This window comes from Amia ocellicauda, chromosome 22 (assembly GCF_036373705.1).
Source record: "Amia ocellicauda isolate fAmiCal2 chromosome 22, fAmiCal2.hap1, whole genome shotgun sequence".
In the NCBI taxonomy this organism is placed as follows: domain Eukaryota; kingdom Metazoa; phylum Chordata; class Actinopteri; order Amiiformes; family Amiidae; genus Amia; species Amia ocellicauda.
In genome coordinates, this window is record NC_089871.1 from 2,167,923 (window position 1) to 2,194,417 (window position 26,495).

At 41.3% G+C, this 26,495-nt stretch overlaps 1 protein-coding gene across 1 annotated transcript in view; it reads left to right on the forward strand.

Moving 5' to 3' along the window:
* The first annotated feature begins 5,961 nt into the window (after window positions 1–5,961).
* pitpnab (phosphatidylinositol transfer protein, alpha b) overlaps window positions 5,962–26,495 on the forward strand; it is a 35,752-nt gene continuing 15,218 nt past the window's right edge. Inside the window, exons 1-2 of the mRNA XM_066695142.1 lie at window positions 5,962–6,146; window positions 14,827–14,857. Of these exons, the coding sequence (XP_066551239.1) occupies window positions 6,130–6,146; window positions 14,827–14,857 (48 nt within the window). The 5' untranslated portion in view covers window positions 5,962–6,129. The remainder of the gene's footprint in view (window positions 6,147–14,826; window positions 14,858–26,495) is intronic.

The window sequence follows — 26,495 nt, forward strand, 5'->3', positions numbered from 1 at the left end:
TGTGTGACTTGTGTCTATTTTTCAATCCTTTCATGCATTTAGTAGCGTCATCATTCTAGCAGGCTCCCTCTGCTGGTAGCAGATGTAAATGCAATCTAAGTTATTGATCTTGTTGGACTACAGTAATACTAACTCTAACTCAAATTAAACTAATCATACTTGGCATACACTGCAGAGGCAAATTGTAAATTGGGATATAACCCTGTTGAAGTTTTATCATGACATTAAAGTATATACTATATATATATATATAAACCCACTCAATCACACAGGGATGCACTTTGTGGGGCTGTTTCATTGTAATAGCCAGAATAGCTGAGGGTAATTCCGAATAGTATCAGTTGGACCAGTAGCTCTCAATCCTGGTCCTGGAGACGGTCCTGCTGGTTATTGGTCCAACTGAGCTCTCAGTTCCTTGATTGAATTAATAATTGGCTTAATTTAACTCACACAAATGTGGACAGTTTACGTGATTAGTTAGCTAGATATGAGAACACAAGAACATAAGAAAGTGTCCAATATAGAGGAGCCCATTCGCCCCATCGTGCTCGTTTGGTGTCCATTAATAACTAAGTGATCAAGGATCCTATCCAGTCTGTTTTTGAATGTTCCCAAATTGTCTCTTCAGCCACATCGCTGGGGAGTTTGTTCAGATTGTGACGCCTCTCTGTGTGAAGAAGTGTCTCCTGTTTTCTGTCTTGAATGCCTTGAAGCCCAATTTCCATTTGTGTCCCCGGGTGTGTGTGTCCCTGCTGATCTGGAAAAGACTTGGATCAAGTCCCCACGTAGTCTCCTCTGTTCCAGGGTGAAAAGGTTCAGTTCCTCAGTCTCTCAGTAGGACATTCCCTTCAGACCTGGAATAAGTCTGGTTGCTCTCCTCTGAACTGCCTCTAGAGCAGCGATATCTGTGTGGAGCCCAGAACTGTCCACAGTATCCAGATGAGCTCTAACTAGTGCATTGTACAGTCTGAACATCACTGCCCTTGTTCTCAATTCTACACTTTTGACAATATACCCTAGCATTGTGTTGGCCTTTTTTATTGCTTCCCCACATTGTTTGGATGGAGAAAGTGAGGAGTCCATGTAGACTCCTAGGTCTTTCTTACTTCATCTAGTTCTATCCCTCCCATAGTGTAATTATAGTGGACATTTTTGTTACCTGTGTGTATTACCTTGCACTTGTCCACATTGAATTTCATCTGCCAGGTGTAATAACTGAATGTTATCTTGTACTGTGGGAAACCAGTAGGCACTGCAGCTCTTCCAAGATAATGGGTTCCCCACCACTGATATACCATGCATAGTAGGTTATGCAAGGTTTGTTAATAGGATCCCCAGGGCACTTTAGTAGTCATATGAACTGACCTCTTAACTACTTAGGCCAGGTTGAAACCTTTAATTGAGCTATACGCTTGACTACACACTATACACTACACTAATCTCTTAAGGGTGGCAGACTTTTTGTTTTGGTTTGAATTATTCAACTAAAATAATTATTTTCTAGGGGAGGCTTGTCTTAAGACTTTCACATTTGCGTTTAACAGCCGGTAACTTAAAATGGGTTGATTGCTCAGAATCGTGGACCCACGGCACAGTGCAGAGCCCGGAGCGAAGTGTTTCAAGTCATTCAGGTAATCATTTAATGCGACCAATTTAGGAGCCAAGTGCTGAGCTGGAACAAAACCCAGCAGACACTGCAGTATTGCGCCTGTATCGAGTGCTAGGTGTCACAGATCCCCTTTAGAAAGACTGTCAGTGTCTATGTCTGCAAATAAGCCCTTGGTAGCCTTTTCAAAGTCGATAAGGCAGCTGCAGGTTTTAAAAGTATAATAAAGCAGACCACACACAGGCTGCTGAGTGCTGTGATTGCTGCATTTCCTGACTGAAGAAAAGTAATCAAAGGGATAACTTGAGAGGTCATTTGGAATGAAAAGCAGATGAGCGAAGGCTGAAGATATTCATGTGCTATGTGGGGCTTCGCCTCTAGAGGGCTGTCTTCTCTCACATGTGGAATATTTCCTGATCTAATTATTTACTCAATCAAGCGTGCATACATAAGGTAGCTCTCTCTATGATGTCTACAGCAGCATGCTGCCCAGAGAAGCAAATAACATCACAGCAGCATTGAAATGTAGTGAAGACAGAATAATATGACATCGTGGCAACACAAATTTGTAGACTCCAGGGGACGTTGTCGAAACATTGTAAAATAACATAATAAAATGACACACACACACCATAACTATACCCATCTCCTTGACGTACTCTCTTGCGGATCTTGGTCCTGTCAGTGTTATGGTGGAGTCAGATTGTTGATGTAGCACTTTTTGAGATTTTGCATACGTTTCCTCAATGTTTTGATTTCTTAGAGCTCTGATGACTGAGTTTGTACAGATTGAATCAAAAGCTTTCTTGTAGTCAACAAAACCTAGGTGCAGAGGAAGCTCGTTTTCTCTGCATCTTTGTAATACTTCTCTTAAAACCTGGTCACTTAAAAGAAAGATATTATAGAAACTGCCCACGACAGAAAGAAGGGAAAGATGTATGCTTGGAATAACAACAAATGAATGGATCCCAGAACAAAAAAAATTGTAACATCATTGAGAGAGTGACCATGTTAAAATGGATGAACAGATCAAAGATGGACCAAGGAAGCTGTCAAATGGATCACAAGAGATGGAAAAAGACCCAGAAGTCAAACACAAAAAAGATGGGAAGATGAAATTATAAACTTGACAAGGAAAAGGGAAGCTGTACATCGAAGCAAGTGTAAACATCTTGGGGGCGGACTTCATCCAGCAGTGGATACAGGCTGATGTTTATAAGGTCAGGAGAACTACAGTCAAGAGACAAATGATTCACAAGAAAATGTTTAGTACATATGCATGCAAAAACACAATTGTAAAAAAAGTTTCAGACATGGGCCTACGAAAGGTGCAGGAGATGTTACTGTATGACAACAGCAGAACCTGAACAGCACTGTGTGGTAAGAGGAAACATGTTTTTCTTTTGTGTATTTGTCTATCAAACTACAAGCAAACTACAACCTCTCACAGCACAGCCACAACTAAATGTGTTAGTGTAACAGGCTCATAGTGTCTGAGCTCATTATAGTGACATAATCCCTCTCTGAACACGTGTAGCTCCCTGCATCAGGGGACCGGTCTTTTGGCGTAACGGTTTGTCGCTCTGCTGGTAAAGGCCGTGCGGAGCAGGGCGCTCAGCCGTTTCACTGATATGGTGGTTCAAATCCGACCAGGGGGCTCTGACCGCACACATTACATTATCCGGGTAAAGCCCAAGTGATACAAAACATAGAGACACAACTTAGATTCATTATTCGTACCCAAGACGTATTGTTTCATACTGTGAGTTCTGTGAGAACAGTCTCAATTACAATTCATAGCAACTAGGTTGGCACACCAGTGGATCAGAAGACAAAGAAGTTAACTTTTTTGTAGTATTATTCCCTTTGAAATGAGGGGTATGCTTATGTAATCTTAGTTATCTGAAAGTTCTTAATCCCATAAGCTGCTTAGATTTCACATATATTCTCCCAAATCTTTCTTTTATTCAGCTCTGAAGAACAGTCTGAATAATTCCTGATGCTAATGAGGCTGTTCTGAAGTACTAAAGTACCTAAAGTACTGTAATGCTGGCAGATGGCGCAACTCTACGGGTAGAGCCAGCAGCCCCCAGCCGTAGGGGATCATGGGAGATCCCCCCTAAATTGTACTTGGACAGTAGGCAACACTGGACTGGCCCAGCTCATTGTAAAGAGTTGTTCTGGGGGCTCCTCTGTGTGGATTTGTTGTCTAGTGTCCCCAGTCCCCTCTGTGTGTACCTTTGCTTGCCTCCCTGGCTTGACTGGCAAAGCGCCTCAGTTTCAGCTTCTTAGTTCTTGTAAATGTAAGTGTGTGAATGTAAATAAAGATCACCCTGCTTTGCAAAAAATCCAGTGGTCTATGCTTTTGCATCACAGTTGCTCACATTTGGCATCAATAGAGATGAGTATGGATCTCAGTTTGTCCGAGCACACACCCTGATCAGTGCAATTGCAGATGTTCATGTTCAAGTAATATCGAAAAACTGTTACAAAATATGTTGATGTATGACATGCAGTCAGGTGTAACGCCATATTTATCTTAGGCTGGTGCTGTCAAACTCTGGGCACAGAGAAAATCCATCATTGTGGTTTTATTGGTGTCTTCAAACAAGGAGCTATAGCTTCAAAAAGATGGATTGGCATAGACGAAAAGACAAAAATATGAGGTGGCATTTATCTAAAATAAATATGTGGATTAAAGACTAAAATATGACTGGAATATGATTCCAATTCAATGTGATGTGCTGTAGAGTATAATAACACAGAGCACACTGTATAAGTGCACTGGGCTCAACAAGACCAATCAATACCAATACCTGTCCATGTATGTGTTGTTTATCTGTCCAGCCCCACCCTCCAAAGTTAACAATGGCCGTTGCTCATTACCGGACAGGGCAACACTGGCGTTCTCACACATGGCTGCTCTTTCCAAGGTTCCTTCCCTGCGTTTGATTCGCCTCGCCCTAAGAAGCAGGTCTGTCTCCACTTTCTCTGACTCAGGCCACCGGTCAAGTATATCTGGGAAGACGAGTTGTGCAATTTCCCCAGTTTCAGACTTTCCTTTCCTTACGCCTGCCAGTAATCCGAGCAGGACTCTGCTAATGGACAACAGTGACCCAAAAGGCTTTCTTTGATTCTGAACTACTACTATTTATTTTTTTGTGTTTAAATACATGATGAAAACAAATGCTTCCAATCTACGCTAAGGAAAGAGTAAAGAGAGAGAAGAGGACAGTAGAACTTTGACTTTCCCACAAATTGTGAAACCTCTCACACTTTCTTTTTGGTTGGAAGCCACTTCTTTACTGTTTGTTAATCGAAACACGACAAGGTACTACTTGGTTATTTGCATTTCGCTGTGGGTCAAAGTTCGCAGTCGAACAGGAGGTGTGTGTGTGGCGGGGGGCGAGAGAGAGAGTAATTTATAAGATACAGTTGGGCATTTTGTGATTTGAATGATCCCAAACACCACACCAAACCACACACCTTTTAAAACATCATGTGGTTCAAATGGGTCTATAAATATAAATCCCCTTGTCACTGTTCAATTGACACTTTTTTAATATCTTCATTTTATTCACTGCAATGTGTAGATTCATTTTAATAGTGATGATGCCCTTGTAATAATGGGTGTATGTGAGACATGTTAGTTAGTATGTTAGTGTTTGTTTAACACTGGATTAAGGGGTCAGCTAAATAACTTAATAATATTTTGTCATCTAAAAAAACCTGGTCAGTACTATTCATCTTCTGTTGTTTTCTGTCATTCTCACACACTGACAGCTTATCTTCCCACTTAAAATGGTGTCAAAATACCTCCAAAAATCACTTGAATAAATATGATGTATTGTTTAAGAGCACACAAATAAACTCAAGCTAAATGCCACTTAATTAATGGCTACTAGTTATGAATGGACACCAATCGAGCATGATGGGTTGAATGGCTTCCTCTCACCTGTAAACTTCCTTATGTTTTTATGTTCTTCCTCTGAATTTCTTCTACTTCGGCACAAACGCCAAGAAGTTAACGAACATGTTCAAGTCCAAATCAGCTCCCATGTCTTGGAGAATGGATAGTCCTGCCACATCCTGGGAGAACAGGGAGGGCGAGTGGCCTGAGATCATGTGGGTTTTGGAGAGAGATGGGCAGATGAAAGAGAAGGGCGCTATATTAAGAGACCGATCATTGTGACTCAACAGACGAGGCGAGTCTGCGGGGCGGGAAGCCGAGAGCTTATGACATCATGACGTCACGGCGTTACGACACCAGACCCCGCCGACGCGCGTTGCCACGGCGACCACCCGCAAGCCTGAGCCCGTGACGTCACCGGCGACGCCCCCCCCCGTCTCGATCAGGAAGTGAAGGAAGAGGAAAGCAGAGGATGAGAGAGAGAGAGGGAGCAACCGAGCCAGTGACACAGGGGGACTCGACATCTGCCGGCTGGGAGCTGCTGTGCGCTGTATTGATCCCTTAACAGACTGACGGACAGAGGGACAGAGGGACGGACACAGAGACCGCGACGATGCTGATCAAAGAGTTGTGAGTATCGAGGACTGGAGGAGAAATCGCCTCTTTACCGCCGGGTGGCTGAAGGGCTGGGACGGGGGTCCTGTCCGAGCAAAAGGAAATGACGGGGATCGCAGTAATATTAACACGCAGCAGTGAGCGCTGCTTCCCCGCACGCCGAGGCTCTTGCGTGACTCCGGCCGGACTGATGCGCTTGTTATGGTCGCGGCGGTGAAGGTGAAAGGGAATGAATGAATGAATGAATGAATGAATGAATGAATGGATGAGTGCATGGATGTGTCTCTCCAATTTCCAATTTGCTGTAAAGGAAAAATAAACCCCCTTTATAAGAAATGCAGTTTGTTGACGCACAAGGCGCCGTGCGAGGCTCTTGTGCGGGGCTGCGGGTCCAAGGTGACTGTCGTGCGGGCTGCTTGGTAAGTAGTTGCGGTTTTATTGCAAAGTAACCAGATCTAACCAGGCTGTTCCGCTCAGGACGAGGGAGTCCGTATCCATTGAGCCGCGCATTATGCCATCGCTACCCCCTTCAATAAACACCTCTATTGATATTAGTATTGATTTTATGTAATTGCGTCTCTGGTGACGTCGCAGTTCTGTTTCTTATGTAATACTTTTATGAGGCGGACTGGGGGGGGGGATTAAACCTGATCTTGCTAACAAACCGTGTTGTCGGTGGGAAAATGAGTAAATCGCGCCGCCGTCGCTCGGGCAGATGTTTACCTGAGTGATATAACGATTAACGAGCTATTAATGGTGCTCCGTACAGCAGGACATTGGACCTAAAACGACTCCCCCACCCTGTTCCAGGTGACTGTTTTATGGCAGACTGCGCTGGATGGACGTGGAAGTAGTCCAGCTTCTGTTTGCCTGGTTGAAACGGTTATATTGTGTCCAATGCCATTTGTTTTCCATGTATTGTAGTGTGCTTTATCAAACGTGGTTCGTAGTTCTGTTGATGCAATAGGCTAATGCACAGACATGTCCTCACCTATAACCGGTCCAGCTGTCGTGTACGTGGGGGTGGGACACACTCATATACACGCTGAGAAATGAGCTTTGAGGAGGAACTCTTATGCTGTATTGGGGTTTATTAATACACTGTGCAATGGTACTGGCATGCGAGAGAAGACCCATGTTAAGCATGAAGCATCCTCCCAAGTGTCCCGCAGCCGTATGTGTAACTTCAAAGGGAGAGCTAGAGCAGGGAGGGAGGGGTCCTAACTCATCCACAGCCACCTGCCCACCTGCACATTATTTATCGCGGTATAGAGCCTTCCTGCTCTTCAGTGCCGTCGTTATAATCGCAGGTGATCCAATAACAGTGAAACCATGGTGTCTGCGATGATGCCCAGTTGTCCCAGCCTCCGCTCCGGCACAGAGCGCTCGTTTCGAACCGATGGACACAGGGTCGCGTTCTGTCTGCGCAGATCTGCGCAATCGCACCCATCCCATTGGTGGTAGCCGCGTCTGCGCCGGCCTGCTGTCACAAGATATTCATCACTGCCGACTTCATTTTCACATTAAAATGCACATATTACTTAAATGCTGTCAGATGTTGGGATGCTAGTGCTGATTATTAAAATGCTTCTTTTCAAAGTTAAGGGTCTGTGTTGGGAATGGGCAGTTGCTAACGGGTATCTATTACCCAAACGTGGTAAAGCGCATTTGAGTCCAGCAAAGTCAATGATCAGTCTAGAGGTCTCTCAGGTGTATTAATTAGATAATTATATGAACACGAGTTTAAGGCGTTTTTTTGTGTGTGATTGTTCATCTTTTCCTGCTCCCCCGGTTTCAATAGCATATACATGCATATAAATGGGTTTCAGATCATCCCAGGCAGTCAGGCTACAGAGCATAATTGGGAGACTTTCTACACACACCCAGGATCCATTGTCTGCTGCTTGTTGTACCTGTGTTGGAAACCGGGTTAATTGGGCTAATTACCACGCCTTGTGGCCTTTGCGCAACAAGAAAAGCCGGTCCAGTGGTGGAAGTTGATTTTCTTTTGCTTGAATATGTCAGGCCTCCTTTAACAGCCGCAGAGAGCCGCTTCAGTTTGTTTAGAGTGACTCAGTTTCCTCATAGTTTAGGCTAGGAGGTGCAGAGTTAACACTTCCATACAGAGGGAGTGGTCTGCCCACATCCACCACTCATCAGCTGCTGCAGGACTTCCAGCCTTCAAAGCAAACTGTGAAAGTATTTGGATTCAATTGAAATAAAAAATGAAAAACATGACATTCAGACATTTGGATAATGGTTTCTTTCTTTATAGTATTGGTACATTATAGTTTTGCAATGCAGTGGGGAATGTAAAGGACACCAACCCCTGACTCTTGGTTTGTTATTTTCAGTCACTTTTCTTGTGCTGTTTTATTAAAAATGTAGAGTGAGCATTAACTTAAGTCTTTTGTTTTAACAGTGAAAACCACACACTTGAAAGGTTGAATGTGACCAGCTGATTTAAATGTTTCAGTGGATGCCTGCTTCAAAACAGTAATTAAACAGCATGCCAATCTCTACTTGTCAAGGCCTTACTGTGAGTCAAACAAAACATTAGAGATAATCCGCACTATTTATTTGTTGCCTCCCCTGAGGAGAGTTTCGTAATGGATACAAAATGCCCGTATCCACAACAATACTGCCACTATGCCCCTCCCTATTACAGATATACAATACTTTGACTTCTCTTTTCTTGCTTTATGTGTGCATATTACCTTTATCTGCCTTTTCTGAGCATATCTGGCAGCGGTTGTTTTTTTGTGTGTGGCTTTTTTTTTTTTTTTAACTCATTATAACTTCATGAGACCTGTCACTGGATATGTCTGATAAGTAAAAGCGGCCACTGGCAGTGTTTCTCTTGGGTTTCGGGGGTATTTATAACTGAGGGTTTGAAGGTACAGACCACAGGATCTGCATGGCTTTTTCTGCTGCTGATTAGGGAGCAGGCTGTGTGTGATGTGGGCATGAGGACGTGGAGCTGGCTTAGGGTAGCTTGATTTATTGTCTCTCGATCACCAGCTAATTGGGCCGTTTTCCCTGCCTAGTGCTTTACACGGTAACAGAATGCCAGGCGAGTGTATCTAATGATACCCCAAGGACACAGCAAGTTGAGCCAGGAGGTTTACACCGTGCGGCCGCTGCAACTGTGTGTAGACCGAGAACGGCACACACGGGTACACTGGCACACCACTGGGTACATTTGCAAATGTTTGTTGGTGCATCACTGGTGCTTATGACATGCGCACTGTAGAAGTGGAGACAGGCCATGGTTGAACAATTGTAGCCCCTTTACACCTAAGTGTGAGCCTCTAGTATATAATGTAATTTAGGAGCTTTGTCCGAGTCCTAATAAGACTTTGATGGATGGACTGCAATAATGTGTTTAGACATTAGATATCGCTTGGCTGAAGGAATGACAACCTGGCTATTCACACAGACACAGGAAAGGCGATGTTTGAGTCCAACCCCCCCATGCAATTTCATACACTACTCCAGTAAGTGTCTAAATAGTCTGGATACCTCCTCTCTTGCCCCACAGTAGCGGAGCGAGCTGCCCTTGAGCGTCAGAACTGCGTGGGGTTTCCCTTTCAACACCTCCATTTAGATCACACCTCACACCTTCATTTTCTGCGTCTCTGTAAAGTGTAAAAGAATATTGATGATGTTGTTAGTCTTGTATTATAACATGTATGTAGAGCAGTGCATGTTCGTGAAAAACCGTGTCAATCACCTTGAATAAAGATGGCTGGTGAATAACTTAAAATGAACTTATTCAACTAAGATATTGGCTTTACTGCTTCATTAATACAAGAGCCTCAAGCTCTTCTGCAATTGAAGTCTTATTTCCACCCCTGCATTTATCACACAGTTCTAAAGATATGTTGAGAGAGAGAACATATTGCCAGAATGAAAAGTTCCAGTTTTCAACACCTTTAAGATGTAGAATATTTGATCCACTCGAGGCACAATACAGTAGACTTCAAGATGTTGCCTGTTGATGCGGTATAATTTATTTTTTACTCTGAAAACTGCCTTTTCAGTGGCTGCAGCAGGTGGTGTTTGCAGTTGACTGTGATATCGGCTTGCTGCCTTGGACTCCATCTTGGCTGTTTGGCTGCCCCGCAATTCCTCCAGCTTGCCCTGAACAATTGCTTCCTTCTGTATTTAATTTGGTATCACTTTCCTTTCCCTTTGCCGAACGCCAGTCGAACCAATGGGATAATGAGCCGCGTCTGTGACCTGGCAGGCTCGCACTTTTTAATCTCATTTAGTCCAATGCTATTACAGACAGGTGAGTGGGTCACCATCCTCCTGGCTGACCCAGATTCCTCCGCAGTTGATGACAAGTAACACTTCGACTGCCTCCCATCAGGGAAAGCTTGTGAAGTGGGTGCGCTCTGAAGCACTTTGTACGGATGCCGTTTGGTTTCGAAAAGCTGAATCGAGGAACTACGATTTTCAGATGGAATGAAATTGAATTTTAGGACATGAGCTGCATTTTCAAGCGAGTCTCTGTCCTACATGCCCAGCTTTAAGTAGTAAATTTAAATGCCTTGGGCTGAATCACAACAACTGTGTTCCATAGACCAGTCTATTTTTCAGGCACAGATTTGCCTCAGAGCTCTCCTGTCATCCAGATTGCTCTTGCAATGCTGACGTCGCAATATGGCAACCTGCTTGGAAAAGCACCAGTGCAGTGTTTAAGTCAACTCATAACTGTGTTGAATGGGTCATGATTTATCCTCTAACAATCTGTATGAAGGCTGATCTTGTCCTTTAAGAATATAAGGAAGCAAGCAAACAAGGGAATGCCTTTCATCCTTTTGTTCATTGTTCTGCAGTAGCATATTCATCCTTTTAGTTGTTTTGCTGAAGGAGAAATGGGAGACTGGGAGAAATGCTTCTGAATATATCATTGAGCAGCTGCTGAGACAGTAGGAATAAACTCTTCAAGGGTTCGTGTAAACCTATCGGTGTAATTTTAAAATAACCATTTTGTCTGGATCTCCACATGACGTAGTAGTGAATGCATCATAGACCATGACCTTGTGACCTCTAGCACAGACTCCGCCATTCTAACCCTTTAGGAAAACATATCTTCAAGTTGAAGAAATTCCAACACCTATTTTAATCTATAACATTATGTTTGTACTAGAGGTCACAAGGTCACTTCCTGTGATGCTTTGGGTTCCTTCAGGATAGCCAGCTTCGATAGCCTGCAAATTTAATGGGCGCCCATTTTACTTTATAAATTGCTGGAATTCCAACATATTCCAGAATGCAGATGTTTGGAAATGGATCTAATCCTACGCATCTGGGGATCCTGATAAGTAAGCAGAGCCATTCAGTATTGTATTTATTATGAACCCTTCGTGATGCACTGTGTTGATCTGGCACTGCGTCAAGAGAAAAATTCAAGCCTTGACGGTGAATCTTTTAAGGGCCACTGGTAATATGCCTTTAAACTTATCTCTGGGAACTGAAATTGACAAAGAATGACTCCTCCAGTGTTTTAATCTCACCACCCCCATTGTGCGCACAGTTCCTATTACCTTAGCAGCACATATTAAACAGGACCTTGTCACGGAGGCCGTGCTGATGCAGCAGGCACACTGGGTGTCACATTACAGTAATAAATGTATTAATAAAATATTTAGATCCTGTAAGAATAGGAATGGATTGGGTTATAAATTACCTTTTATACAGCAGGCTGGGAGAAAGAGAGGGAGAGAAAGTCAGCGCTGGCAGTACCGACCAGACGATTTAGCAGAGTTAGGGACAGCATATAATACCTCGGAGGGTTTCGCGTTTTCTAATTTAGAAACAAAACGCTGAGCTGTGTGAATTAACGGACAGTCAGTTCATATTTGTTCAATTGTTTTCCACAGTTGTGATTGGTTCTACACAAATGTGGGAATATCCGTCAAATGCTACAATGTTCCTTAAAATGTTATTAGTGTAAACCAGATATGATTACAGCTCTCATAATTATTGTAATTGCTGGTTTATACATTACACCTTTGAGTCCAGTATTTGAACTTGTATTCAATCAAAGCTTTCTAAACCCTGAGCTCTAATGAAAATGAAGCAGCCAGCTAGTGCAGTCTAGGAGATGTTTGTGTTTATTTTGCTTGCATTACTAATAGTTTCCATGGTTTCCAGATTTGGTTTTGGAATATTCCCATGTCACAGACAGTTGCAGTTGGAAAATGGTTTAAAATTAGGGATGCACAGTTTGTAGAGTGGTTTAGGTTGAGGTTTGTTTAAAGATTAAAGATTTTTGTACATTATATGTAGATTTTTTTTCAGTATATACTGATATTTCTTTACATTGTTCCGATCACAAACAGGTTTTTGTTGTTTATCCAGTCTGTGCATTGGCTTTCAGGATGTCCGCTTCCATTCAGTGTGGGCAGACAGGCAGGGTGTGTGCAGTGGCAGGCTGCTCTGTATGATGTCAGCTGCTGGAGGTGTGCCAGATACAGGTGCTCCCGTGGAGTCCACGTTTGAGGAGTCATTTCTCTGGTAGCAGGCGGAGTGGCCTAACTTAAAGTTTTTCCATTAACCAACTTGGTAAAACCATTTCCCTCGCTTTCTCCTAGACATTTTTATGGATACCTTAAGAAGTGCAAATTAAAATTTCTGAAATTAGTAGTAGTCACACTTTGGGCACCTTCTTGTTGCCCAGATTTCCACAGTTCTGCACTTTTCTTGTAATATATTTGGCTCATCGGTGCAGATGTGCGCCCTTACATAGTTTGCGTCTGCTTCCGTTCATACATGGAAGCGCTTGCAGTGTATATTAATATGAACTCGTTGGTTTGAAGCTGATTCTGTTTTTAACGGTGATCTTAACTGGCAGCACGTCTGTAGAAGGGTGATATCTTACATCTGTTTGGACAAGGTTCGTTTGAGGGAAAACTGTGTTCTCTGTCAGCTGTACTCTGTGTACACTGCATTTCGTTTTATGAATGCTTATTTGAACTGATTCAGTAAAGCAAAGCAATAAAACAGATGTACATTTGTTTTTATTTCAAGAAGGTGAAGTTTCAAGTATTACACTGGGACAGCTCGATATATTGATTCACAACATGGAGTTAATATTGTTATTTAAATAGGTTCCTTGAAGTAGGAGCTGCAGACTATGAATTATACATTTGTTTGTGCCGTTGAAAGAAACATATGCTGTTACAGTTAAAGCTATAACGTTTAGTTTTTTTGAGTGACGTCACTCCCCCTAAACATTTGGCAATATATGTGTAAGCTTAAACGTTCGCTTCAACAGCACAAACAAATGATCTATAATTCATCATTGTGACGGGCCGGGGGGGAACTTCACATAGCCATTTTCGGTAAACGTTCCTCCCATCTTACCATACAGAGAGAGAAGTACTGAACATGAAAAGTACAATAACGACCTAACAAAGAACTTCCCTGTGGCATTCACTTGAACACCCACTTACAGAAACTAATTTCTCTAATCTTACATTTCAAAAATGTCCCATACATAATATGTAGATGATGCAGATCATGTCATTTTCTTGATGTATATCATGTCAGATAACAAGCGTGTCCTTATTGTAAATAAGCCTTTTGTAAGTTTAATATTTGCATCTCATGTCTAGTGTGTGTGTGTGTGTGTGTGTGTGTGTGTGTGTGTGTGTGTGTGCGCGCGCATTTATGTGTTGCACCATTGGCAAGCGGTGCAACACATGATCTGTGCAGTTGTCATCGTGATGCTGTCAGAACGCAGTGTCGCCTCTGGAAGCCTGTGCTGGTTTGGCATGGCCTCTCTGTGCAGCAGCTGCAGTATGAGCAGGTTATTGCAGCCTGAGTGTTCAATTCCAAGGACACCCAGAGATCAGGGAGGCAATACAGTGTGTGCCCATCAGCCTGATCCATGAAAGCACATTACGATGCCCAGTGCTTATTATTTCCAGTATCCTCTGCTTGCAAACAGGACCGAGCCTTTGCCCTGTTGACTAGCTATGGACACGGCATGGAAGAAACCTGAAAGGATACGAGTTTCTAATTAAATCTCCTCTCTAGTCACAGATTGGCAGGAACTGGTCACAATAGTAATTCAACTGCCTGTTGTAATAAGTGCTCCAGATCCCTTACCTTGCCCCCAGCTGGGAGATGCTGCCTTTCCATTTAGGGGTCGCCACCTATCCAGACAGTCGACCGTTACCTCCCAGTGTCCCGCTAGTCCAGACAAAGTGTAACTGTGCATATTTATAAGCAAGACTTGTAGCCATACTACAGAACTTCCCTACAATTACTTTGTGGCAATTACAGTACAGTATTGAAATGAACAGTTTTGTATTGGTCCATACACTTTTCTCCTATCTTTGTTTTTAATGAGTGAAACATTAACAATGAATTAAAACAATTGAACAATTCAGCTGTGATGCAAGAAGTAGGTATAGCTCTGTAATTTGGCTTTTGCTTGCGGTTTAACATCCATCTTTGGCTCGAGACCTGAATCTTGAAAGCTTTTATCTCCCAAAGGTGTGTCTGAGATTTAAAAAAAAAAAAAAAAAAAAGGCAAGTTTGTAAACCTTGTCTACACTGAATTTGCGTTTCTCAGGATTTTATTAGATCGATGCCTCGTAAATTCTGTTGAGATCTGCTTTATTGATGCCTTTGGGAGATCAGGATTGTAATGCTTTTTTTCCCCTCTTCCCTACAGTCGGGTGATCCTGCCAGTGTCTGTAGAGGAGGTAAGTAATATTTAGTGTATGTTTTGTGTCATATTAAATGAGAATCGCTCCCTGCAAATTTATAGGTCTTGCACAAATTTTTCTTCAGCGCCTGATGTGAACATCAGCCTAACTGTATGATATGTGTCCACAATGAGGCTCCGCTACTGTTAATGTGCTATTTGGTGGCCCTCATATCTTTCACTTTTTTTGGCTGGAGAATTATTCCTATTTTTAAGGTAGCATGATTTTTCATCCAAAAGAGCAAAACTGAAATAAAATATTGCCAGATATTAGAAATGTTAGAATCTTCCCTTGAATGATCACCTTATTGGAAATAATTGGGTCAGTAACTATATTATTATTACTAGCAGAAATCTTATCTGGAGAGGTTGATGTGATGGTCATCAAATGAGAATATTTTATCTAAATTAAGTGGGGGAAGGAGCAGATTAAAGATTGCATTTTGCCAAACATGACTTATTTTAAGATGATTATCCCACCATCCATCATTTCTTGTTAAATGCTGGAGTTTACTAACTGAAGGTGCATTTGATCTTTTTAAAAACTTTTTTTTAAACAGTGGAAGCTTTTGGTGTTTAATAAGTGCTCTATTACATTCGTGGCAGAGTTGTGAGAATACGGAGTGTCTGAGTGGCCCTGTAGCACACTGAATTTCACGGTTTGTCTAGGAGTGTGCATTCCAGTCAGTGTATGACTATATGTTTATAGAGTGAGGCTTAATTAGTTAAATGTAGGATACATTGTCTGCGATTCACCCCATTTCCCATTATGTTGTGTGTTTGGTTACATATATTTGTATGAAAAAAACATGTTTTTTTTACAGAAGTCGTTGAGTTTGTTTTAACAATCTTATCAATTTTCACGTGTCATTCAGGCATGTATTTTTACCCAGTGTTTTTTTTTTTTTTTTTTTTTTGGTCCCATCTTAATATCTGTTTTTTAATGGAGCTCTGTAGATTGGGTGGAGGAAAAGTACAATGCAAGATGGGCTTGGTTGGAATATTGGGCAGTTTATCAATGTGCATTTGCTTTCTGCTGGCAGCAGGACTTTAGATTTCAATATGGGTTAATTTAAACCCATCCATGCAATATATAATAAATAGCTTGGCTTGCTTGTTGGGCTCCCCAAATTATTGAATGATGTGACTGTTTTCCATAATTTGCATTCTGCAGGCCAATTCAAAACTGTTTATACATGTAACCAGTTACCGTTTGTCAGACTATCGATGAGTACTTTCCCTTGTGGTACCGAATATGTCAGGATATGACCTACCTTGTGCTCTAGTGTGGAGGCAACATTGGGTGAGATTAGAATAATAATGTACTTTATTTATCATCTATCGGTATTTTAACCTTGGTGCAAACAAAACGCTAGGAAAATGCGCAGATCTGTACTTTTTTCTAAAAGGGCTTTGTCATTAGTGATTGTCTACACGCACGTTTCCATAGTCTGGCACATGATAGGTGCACGATTACTTGCATGAATGGGGTTAACAATTACATTCCAGAATGCATTTGTGAAAATTATGGAATCTTAATCTCAAATTGACATTAAAACGCAAAGCTATTCCTTATTATATTGTTTGTTTTTATATGAACCATTTTAGGATGGCCATCGGGTTAGTACAAAAACAGACTAGGGACTTGCCTTACTCACTCTTTGTCGTGCTTTATAGGCTTCAAGAGTACAGCCCTGTAATGTGTTTTATTAGCTCAGAGCACCTTGGTTGTGCTGGTATTCCCTCCATATACCCTTTTCTCACAACACTGTTCCCATGTGCTCAGGTGTTTGGTCATTTCACTATGCATGGCACACCATTGCAAAATGAATATAATAGGACTGTGTTAAAAGACTGGGAAGTGAACAGTGGCAGAAGGTCACAGAAGTGCATAAGATGTTAAGAGCTGAAAAAATAGCTGCAGTCTGTCTAGTAAAGTGCCTCGAAGGAATGGTTTTTAATTTATTTTTGTCTCCCCTCATTGAAAGCTTGACACCGGTTAATACATTTAATTCTGTTGTCTGGAACGTCCGCCACAATCAGTAGAAAGGACCTTATAACATTATTTCCTAGAGCCTTTGATACCTAGATTACATCAAGTACGAAGGGCTGATGGCAATGCTTATTTCATTTTAAAATATATTCTTGATTTAAATCTTTAAGTAAAATAATTATAGTGCACATGAGCAGGACCTTGATAGAAATCTGCGCCTTAATTGGGATTTAAGAGTTGCATATTTTTCCCCTTTTAAATACAAATATTTAATTAGTGAGAAGGATATTTGCTCTCGCTTTTAATGAAGGCGGTTTGGTCTGGCGGTCTCTGGAGCACTGTGCTCATCCTGGTACCGGAGAAATCCATCAGTCGGTGCTGAATTTCTCGGCCTTGGCCCGTGTTCTTCTAATGGCAATTGTTTCCAGACTCTAAAGCTCAGAGATATGGCATGCAGCTTTATCCTGCAAAAATAATGTATGTCAAAACTATGCACTGGATTAATTTGTATTTCACAAAGCCAGTGTAATAATAGGGCACTGGCCTATTCGTGTTACTGCATTGTAAAAAGTGCACCACCGAGACATGACGTGTTGCCATTAACAACTACAGAAAGCCCTGCTGTAGACCCTTTGATACCCAAAAATATTGGATTGTATACAAATTTTGTTTCCTATGTTTAAAAACTGCAACTAAAGTTGACACGGTATGAGTGTTTGTTTAGTATGAAATTGTGTATAAACTGTATTGTGTAGTGGATGCTTTAATCGCGAAGCTTCAGCAAAAATGCTACAATGAGCGATTTATTCATTTATGATGATCTTGTTCCCATAGACAACAATCGCACACACCAGAGGGCAGTTAAATGTGACCCCCTTTTGCACCCACGGTGACTTGCAGGTGTGGAAGGACAGAGTAGAGGTTTGTTCTGTTTTGAAGAGGGTAATATGAGAGTCGATGACATGTTCCCAATGGTCCCATTTGTACCAGTACCAAAGCCCATTCATCCACAGGATTTACAATAGCTGTTTGGATTGGCCAACACTTGATACGCATCTGCAGTTCTCATTGTTTTTTCCCCTCCCCTCAAAAACTTTGACTTTGAATTAATCTAACTATAAAATATTTTTATCACAGTACGTGTTCAATTTGATTTTAGTTTTGCTCTTTTTCTACATGGGAGGTTAACCTGACTTCTATGCCCTTGGTTCTTGAGATCTCAATGGCTTTCATAAATAACCGCAAACATATGTCCCGATATGCTATTCTGTTTCACTTCGAGTGAATGCTGTTGAGGGTTTGGATTACAGCTATTTACCTGGTCGTGTTATCTGTTTTTTATCTGAAATGAAACTAATCTCTCCTGGAAAGAATCCACATGTCATTTTGGAACAGAATCAACTGGTTCATTGCAAGCCTTGAAGATGCTGTAGACTTTCAGTGCTTTTGTGCATGTAGGTGGGGGTGGTAGAATCTGCCTTGTTTTGGCAGAAATTACTGGCTTTTAAGTCTACATGCTTAGGGAAGATGTACAAGAGTAAAATCCAGTTGTTTTCTATAAATTACACTGTAAAAATAATACATTAAACTGTAATTGACTTATTTTAGGAAAATAGGCAAAATTTGTACTGTGAAGGTAATGATTTTCCATCTGACAAGCCATCTGAAATAAATAGTAAATATTTCCTGATTAGAATTAACATTAACATAATTGCCTTGGTTTGATTTATTACCTTAATTTGAAGAATTGAGTGATTGTGAACTAAACTTACCTAGATTTAAATTTAGATTTCTACCATGAGCACAACCCCAGCTAAAAGATTTTTGAGAAGTTAATACTAATACATATGTCTAAACGTAAGATTACTTTGCCTTAATGAAGCTCTCCCCTTATCCCCTTGACAGATGTATCATCTTAAGTTATGCTGGGATTTACTATTTTTTTTCTTTTTTTCTTGGATAAGACATTGTGTTAACTGGGTTGTAAGCACAACTAATTCAGATCTTGGGTCAGCCCAGCCCAGAAACTGGAGCTCTTTGCCATTCAGGTTACCCTACCTTAATTTGTTTCTCCGTCACTGTAGGCCTATTGAACCTGTTAAGAGGGGGTCACACAGTTTTAGTAGCAATGTTGTATCTTTCCCTGGATGTGTACAATGTGGGGCTAATTTTCCCCAAATTCGGAAGAGGTTTTACTCTCGAATAAGACTTGTGATTTTAATACAATTTCTTACAATCTTTAAGAGTTTCATATTAAGATTTGTCCAACCAATTTGTGAGTAGAGAACTTTTATGTTACAATAACTCATGTGTAAATCACTTCAACATGCAGAAAATCAGGCCCTGTGTCTGGCAATGAATGTTTCGTTCCCAGAGAGCCCTGATTCTGTAGGTTTTATAGCTTAACCTCTGTTCTCATTTTCTTCAAACTGGAAACACCTGTTTTTGATCAATGAGCCATCTCACTTGTTTAACTAAGTCTTTCAGAGCCTAAAGATATTAATCTGATTATTCCAAATAGTCTAAATTGTTGAATAGAGCGTTTACACAATTGCTTAACTGATCAGTATTAACATGATTGATTGTAGTCTTTATAAATTATTATTTGTCATTTAGCAGAAGCTCTTATCCAGGGCGATGGGTGATCTAGAAGACCTGCTGGGGCTCTCCAGGACCAGAACCATTCAAATTGCTTTTTATACCTTAATTTGAGTCCTTATAGTGTTATTGTATACTGATATAGTGATCACCATAGCATCTGTTCTGTGTAGAACAATGTATAGGGCTTGTTAAACCATGTCAGTCAACTTTGCTAAATGTGTGCTAAATAATTGTTGTAGTAGTATCAGTAGTAATATTAATATAACTAATACTAATAATGAATTGTCTGCCCAGAAGTGTGCTCTATTTATTTAACATTGAGATAATTAAACCACCATTTCAGGGCTCCAATGCAGACTGTTCTAAGAAACGGACACATGGTCCTCTGGAACACCAAGGACTCTGTGAGTCTAGTAGTTATTTTATCAATTAGTTTTTTTTAACAATTGATGGCTTAACATTTAAGGAGTATAACGTCCTTTGCAGTCTGTGGAATCTGTATTGAATTCATCCAGTTAATCCAATAATTGCACCAACTAAGAATTAATCCGGAGCTGGGTTGGAACAAAAGCCTGAAGACACTGTGGCTCTCCAGGAATATAAACCCAACAGTTTCAAAGACTGCACTGATCTCATAGGGGCCAAACACTGTGATTCAAACGTATTATTCTGTCTATATCTATGACTGGCTTCAGACTGACCAAAAATAACATTCCAAAACGCCTTTGTGTCTCTCCCTTTACTTTGAGAATTGCTGTGCTTTTTCTGAAATGCATTTGCATTGCTGTACATTGCCACTGTTCTACAACTCTTTAGTTATGTGCCTACATTTCCCTTAAGCTTAAGAGTTTTTACTCCATTGAGTTGTCGGGTTGCGTTTGCACAGGGCTGTGTCCTTGAGTCGTTGATGTGGCTGACATCACCTGCATCTGCTCGGGGGAAACGGCCAGTCGAGAAGCCTTGATGGGCACACAGTGTCGTTACGATTTTCATTCCAACTAGACCTCTTAATTACTTTCTTAATCTTGGGGTTTTATCAAATAGATGTGTGTTTTAATAATGTCTTAACATATTCCTTGAGACCAGCTGCACTACTTATAACATACCGCCTCACCCACTGCTCCCTCCTACCTCCATCCAGTCTCTTCCCATATCTCGCCTCCACCTTCTCCTTTCAGTTCCTCTTCTGCTGCACCCGTCTTCCTCTCTCACCCTCACAGTAGTGGAGTGAGCTGCCTCTGAGCATCTGAATTGCAAAGCATCTTGTTGCCCCTTTTCAACACCTCCTGAAGACGCATCTGCTCAGATCACACCTCTTGTCATTGTTACACCAAGCAAGTTTCTTTGGAAGAAGAATAATTATGACATTTTATTCAGTTATTCACCTTATCAAACCAATTAAGAAACTGTGAGGTTGTTCACAATAAAAGCCAGAAGATGCTGTAGCCCTCCATAAAGATTTTACAGATCTTAATTTGTTTCATGATCATTAACTGACTTTGTTGAACTGCCTCGTTAAATAAATGTTATTCTCAATATCCTGATGCAACAAATGACAGACATGTTACTTATAATAAGTATTATAATATGAAAGCTGTAGCAGTAGGAGCTCAATACAGTACAGTATTTTCTGAACCAGAACTGCTTGGTCACATGAATGCTTTCATGAAATAATTCAGCCCAGGCCCAAACATGCGTCTCACAGCACAGAAGTAGACTGATCTAGACTGTGATTTGGAGCTGGAAACTCAAGTGCCTTTCAAGGTCTTAATCCCAGAAACCATAGCTACTACATCTTCAATCCGAGCTGTGCAGTTTCTGATCTGCCATAATCTCTTGTGTTCAAGCACAGGCCATCACATTAACTCTTGACCTCAAAGGCAAATACAGTTGGTCTGTTGGAGTATCTCTGGTCCTTATGGTGTCTCTCTGGATCGGTCTGATTGCAGGGCAGGGCTGGTACTTGTGTGACTGTGCTTGAAGAGCCTGCTGGGTATTCTGCGCTGCTGTGGTAGCAGAGTCACAGAGCTGCAATAACATGCAGACAAGCTTGCATGTGTCAACTGCTGGGTTCTGTGTCTTATCAGGAAGAGATTAGTTTTGGAGACAACCATCCATTGTCTGCAGTCTGCCCAGCATTCTTTATATTATGGAGTATTTCAAACGCCTTTACCAGAAATCAGATCTGACCCAACACTTTAGCTGAATTTGGGCCGAGTAAAAAAAAAAGGTTACAACATAAAAACTAAAATTGCATTTACCAACACATTACCAAAAAAAATTATCTTTCTGTGATGGAAATGTAGCTGGTAAACAAATAAAACTACAAAAAAAACTGTAGATTTGAAAGGCTGAATGAGATGCATGTAAGTGCCTTGCGTGAGGTCCTGGCGAGGGTCACGGGGAAGCTGGAGCCGATCCCAGCAGGCATAGGGCTCAAGACAGGAATACACCCAGGACGGGATGCCAGTCCATCGCTGGGCAACACACACACACACACACGGCAATTTAGAGTAACCAATCAACCTAAACCGCACGTCTTTGGATGGTGGGAGGAAACCAGAGTGCCCGTAGAAATCCCACACGGACACGGGGAGAACACGCAAACTCCACACAGACAGGCCCCCGAGCTGAGACTTGAGCCTGGGGCGCCGGAGCAGTGAGGCAGCAGCGCTAACCACTGCGCCACCGTGCCGCCCATTAATGCGGACTAGTTAAAGCTATATTAAATTGGTCCCATTTCCTAAGTCTTAATTCGTTAGGTTAACCAATCTGTCACCACTAGGAAGACCCTGGGTGTCTGTCAAAATCTTTCAGTCCCGTTCTTGAACTGCATGGAAAAACCTGTTGCACCACATGCCAACCCGTGTTACATAATGAGAGCCGACTGCTTTTTTTGTGTGTGGAAATGTATTTAAATTTAACCCTCTGCTGGGTCCCTGGATCCTGGTGCCCCAGCTGGCATTATTCAAACCCAATTAGAAACTTGTTACCTGTGGGATTTGGGTTTAAAATCCCCATAGGTGCTAAAAGCCTAAGTAAAACTACACCCGGCACAAGCACCATATGAGCCGTATGAAGAGACTCTATTATTCTGCATTTATTGCCCAGGAGACTTAATTATTGAAGTTAGTCAAATAGTTTTCTTCTTTGGATACATACATCCAAGCATATGACCAGTAAAAAATTTTAGGTACTCTCTATTTTTTGTTTTACTCTCAAAAAACTACATATAGCTATATATTTATATTAGAAAATATTTTGGTTTGTGTGAAATCACGAAGTCTTGTGGAATTTGGAGGGCTCAATTTAATAGGATGCTCAATTATAAATGGTAAATAACTTCCAATATTAACTTGCGTATGACCTTTCGACCTTTCGTTTTGGAAATGGTTGGAATAAGGGTTTCAAACAGAAAGCAAAACCTGTTAGTCCTGAATTATGGTAAGCTCCATCAGCCCACAACCGAAAAGGGAATCATATTGATCAAATTGCATGCAAGCTTTGAATTAAAAAACAAAAAAAAACATGGCAGGGTCAGAACATGCAGCAGTGTGTGTTTGAACATCTGTTTTCCAAAATAATATATGAAAATAAGGCAAGGCAGCTGGGACTTGTAGTATTCATGTTATGTAGTGTTTCCTTCAGCTTTAATAAAGTAAATGAGGAAACAATTGAGAACTTTATTTACTGAGGTCCCATCTAGTTGTGTGCAAAGGAGGTCTATCACTTATTTATGGAGTATCTATTTTCCTAAAGGGTTCCATAATTGAAATAGTTGCTTCTATGGTTTGTTTATGCATTTTAAACGCTCCCTTAAAGCATAGCTCATTGTTTGCTGAAATCCACTAATTCAACTTTTTTTTTTTTTTTTTTTCATTTTAACTTTTGTTCTCGTCACTTCCATTTATCACCAACCAGCAGGACACCTGCCTAGTCAGCGCAATAAGGAAACTGTGAAGTTTATGAGAAGTGCCACAATTTGCCTCTCAAGTTTCCTGTTTAGACAGTGTGAGATTGTCTGTCTGATTGGTTTCGTTAAACTTTCTGGAACTCGCACTGATGTTGTTGCCGCTCACTTATTTTGTGTGTGTGCGTGCATGCATGCAGATATAAATGTACGGTGCAGTGTGTGGAAATGCATTGACTAGTATGATAATGATAATGTCCTATATCCTATACATAATAATTTGATAATTAATATATTTATATAGTGAATGTCTGTTTTTGTGGAATATACAGTTATTAATTAAAACAATACAAAATTAGCTTTCATGCGGGGGAATAGCAGAATCTCCAAGATTTTGAAAGTAACTAATTATGAAATGGCCTTACACCAACTGTGGCACCTTGTATTAGATGAGTATAGGTGAAGTGTATTTTGGAGCCAGATTGGCAAAGTAGTCATGGGTTTAGGCTGGAGCAAAAAGCAAAACATCCAGGGAGTCCCAGCTGACTGCCACCACTGCAATCCATCTCTCTCTCCTCAGTCTTCCTGTCAGATGAAAGGTGACTCGCCCCACAGACTGCCTATAAATAAAACAAATGCATCCTGCCTTCATCTGCAATGGATTTCACTGTACAGTGCGGGACACTAAAAATAGCCCCCCTCGTCAAGCACTGCTCGGACAGCAAAGTCCCTAATAGTCCCGTTTTCCTGGAAGCAAGGGAGAGATGGGGGAGGGTGAAAGGGGTTAGAGTGAGACCTTTCTTCCTGAAAGCAGTGCCCGGAGTGGATTAGCTCCATGCTAATCCTGCCTGGGCACCAGAGATGACGCCTCTGAACTCCCTGGCAAGAGTCGTCCATGGGCTGTGTGGTGGGCACTAGATTTGCGTACATGTTTGTGCATCAGTCTTTTCCCGGTCGTTCTTCCCAGAGAAGGCTGCGGGAATCTTGCGCTTTCTGCTTGACATCTGTGCACGTCCAAGTAAATCTTTTTCAATCAAGATTGTAAAGAGGGATTTTCTGTGTGGTGGGATTAAGTTGGTCTCCCTGCCCCCCTCTGTAACTCTCCGCTTAAAAAAATTAAATTAAAATCTAAGATGGTCACTATTGCAAAAGAAGCCCCGGAAAGCAACACGTTTGAATTGCCATCTTGAATTGGAGGGTACGTGGCCTCTGGTTTACTGTTGCTGACAGTGTGACGTAGAACTGTACTGGTGCTAGCTACATTTCATCCAATCAGTATATAAATAGAACTCATGAACATGCCTCGTCTTTATCTGCCCCACCTTTTGCCTCCAGTACTCTAGTATCATCCATGACATTAGGTTTTATTCATTCATTCAAATCGTTTAGGTTTCATTCACAGCCAGCATAGTGGCTGTCAACATGCTCCATTACACAAGGCCAAGATAAATCAAATGCCAACAGTCATGAGAATACTGAATTGTGACTATTTTTTTGCCATACACACTAGAAAAGATCATGTGATTCCATCCTCTTCACTGGTTGTATAGTGGCTACTTAGAATTGTGTCCAATCAGATCTCTGGGAAACCTTGTAGTATATCTGAGCTTTTAGCAGTTGCATGATCACGTTTTTTCCACACTGATCAAATGATTTAAAATGCATATAATGTATATAAAAGTGTGGAGCCTGGTGGTCTGCAAAATAAATTTCATTTGCATATGTGTAGAGAGTGGTGCCATGGCAAGACTGTAGGAATGAAGATGTATTGGGGAAAGAGGCATCCAAAGTACTTGGCAAGCAGCATTATCTTCGCAAAGTATGAAAGTTGAGTTTCTGATGCATGGAGGGCAGTAATTTTAGTATTTAGATCTATAAATGCCTGCTCTTTTTAAATAAAGGCAGTGGAGAAATCTTATTGATATTGGGTGATGCTGGTTCTTTTTGTTTTCCTCTTTTATTTCAATAGTTTGAAATGATTCCAACTTCCTTTTCCTCATAGATTTCAGTGCTAGTCTTTGAGACAACATTACCTTAAAAGGGTCCGGGCTCTCTCTCTTTCTGGGAAGTAGGCATGGAGTAGGCATAATTAGTTCTGAAGGAAGGCCCCATTGGTACAATTATTTGTATAGTCAACTCGTATGTCTGGATCAATCATGTTCCTGCTTTTTATTTGCCAATTCTCACTTGCAAGGGAGATTTTAGTCTGTGATGTCTTGGCACAATAATTGTCACAAGAAAGTGTGATTTTTGTCAAGAAGTGTGATTCTGCCATCTCTGTTATCCCTCCTCCCGCTCTCTTTCCCCTCTTCCCCTCTCTTGTCCTCTGAGTGTCCTTGCTCAGGAGTGAGTCAGAGCAGCCTGCACCTCCTCCAGCATCTACACACTCTTTCCCTCCCCCCCCCACTCAATTCAAAATGAGCTTTATTGGCATGACAAGTTTACACTAGTGTTGCTGAAGCATTCTCCAGTAAAAAGAGCAGAAGAAATGCAATAAAATTAAAAGCAGATAGTGCTCTCTCTCTCATATAATATTTGAACAGCCAATGATTGTAAAGGGAATCTGAGCCCAAAATGATAATTTCCCTTAAAGTAGCTGTATTTCCATTGTAGTTAAACAAGAAATAACACATAATTTCCCATTGAGTTCATAATAAATGCATATGATGTAAAGCTGTAATATAAACTCCCCATTTGTCCAAACCATTTCCCTTATTGCATGTGATCTATTCAGCAGCCACTTTGTGTGTGTGTGTGTGTGTGTGTCTGTAGCATGCACATTCTGTGAACCTCCTCCGCTTGATTAAGGGTTGCCTTTAGGATTAGTGTGCATTACGAGCCTGTTTGTATTTACAGGCTCATTTGTGCTGGGCAATGAGAAGGAACAATTCTCTAACCTGAATGACTAGGTTATGTAACAGGGCTGTCAGCACAGGAACACCCGAGCCCAGATTATCCTGCTTTGTGCCAGTCTGTGCAGCAGGGCTGATCTCTGCAGGAGAGCTCATCTTAAAGAGCAAGTAACGGCAATCTAAAACAAAGTTCTGGGCATCACCCATGTGACTTGTCTCTTAACCGTCTCATTTTTTCTGTGCAAAATAAAACCAATCCAACACACTTGTCAATGTCTGC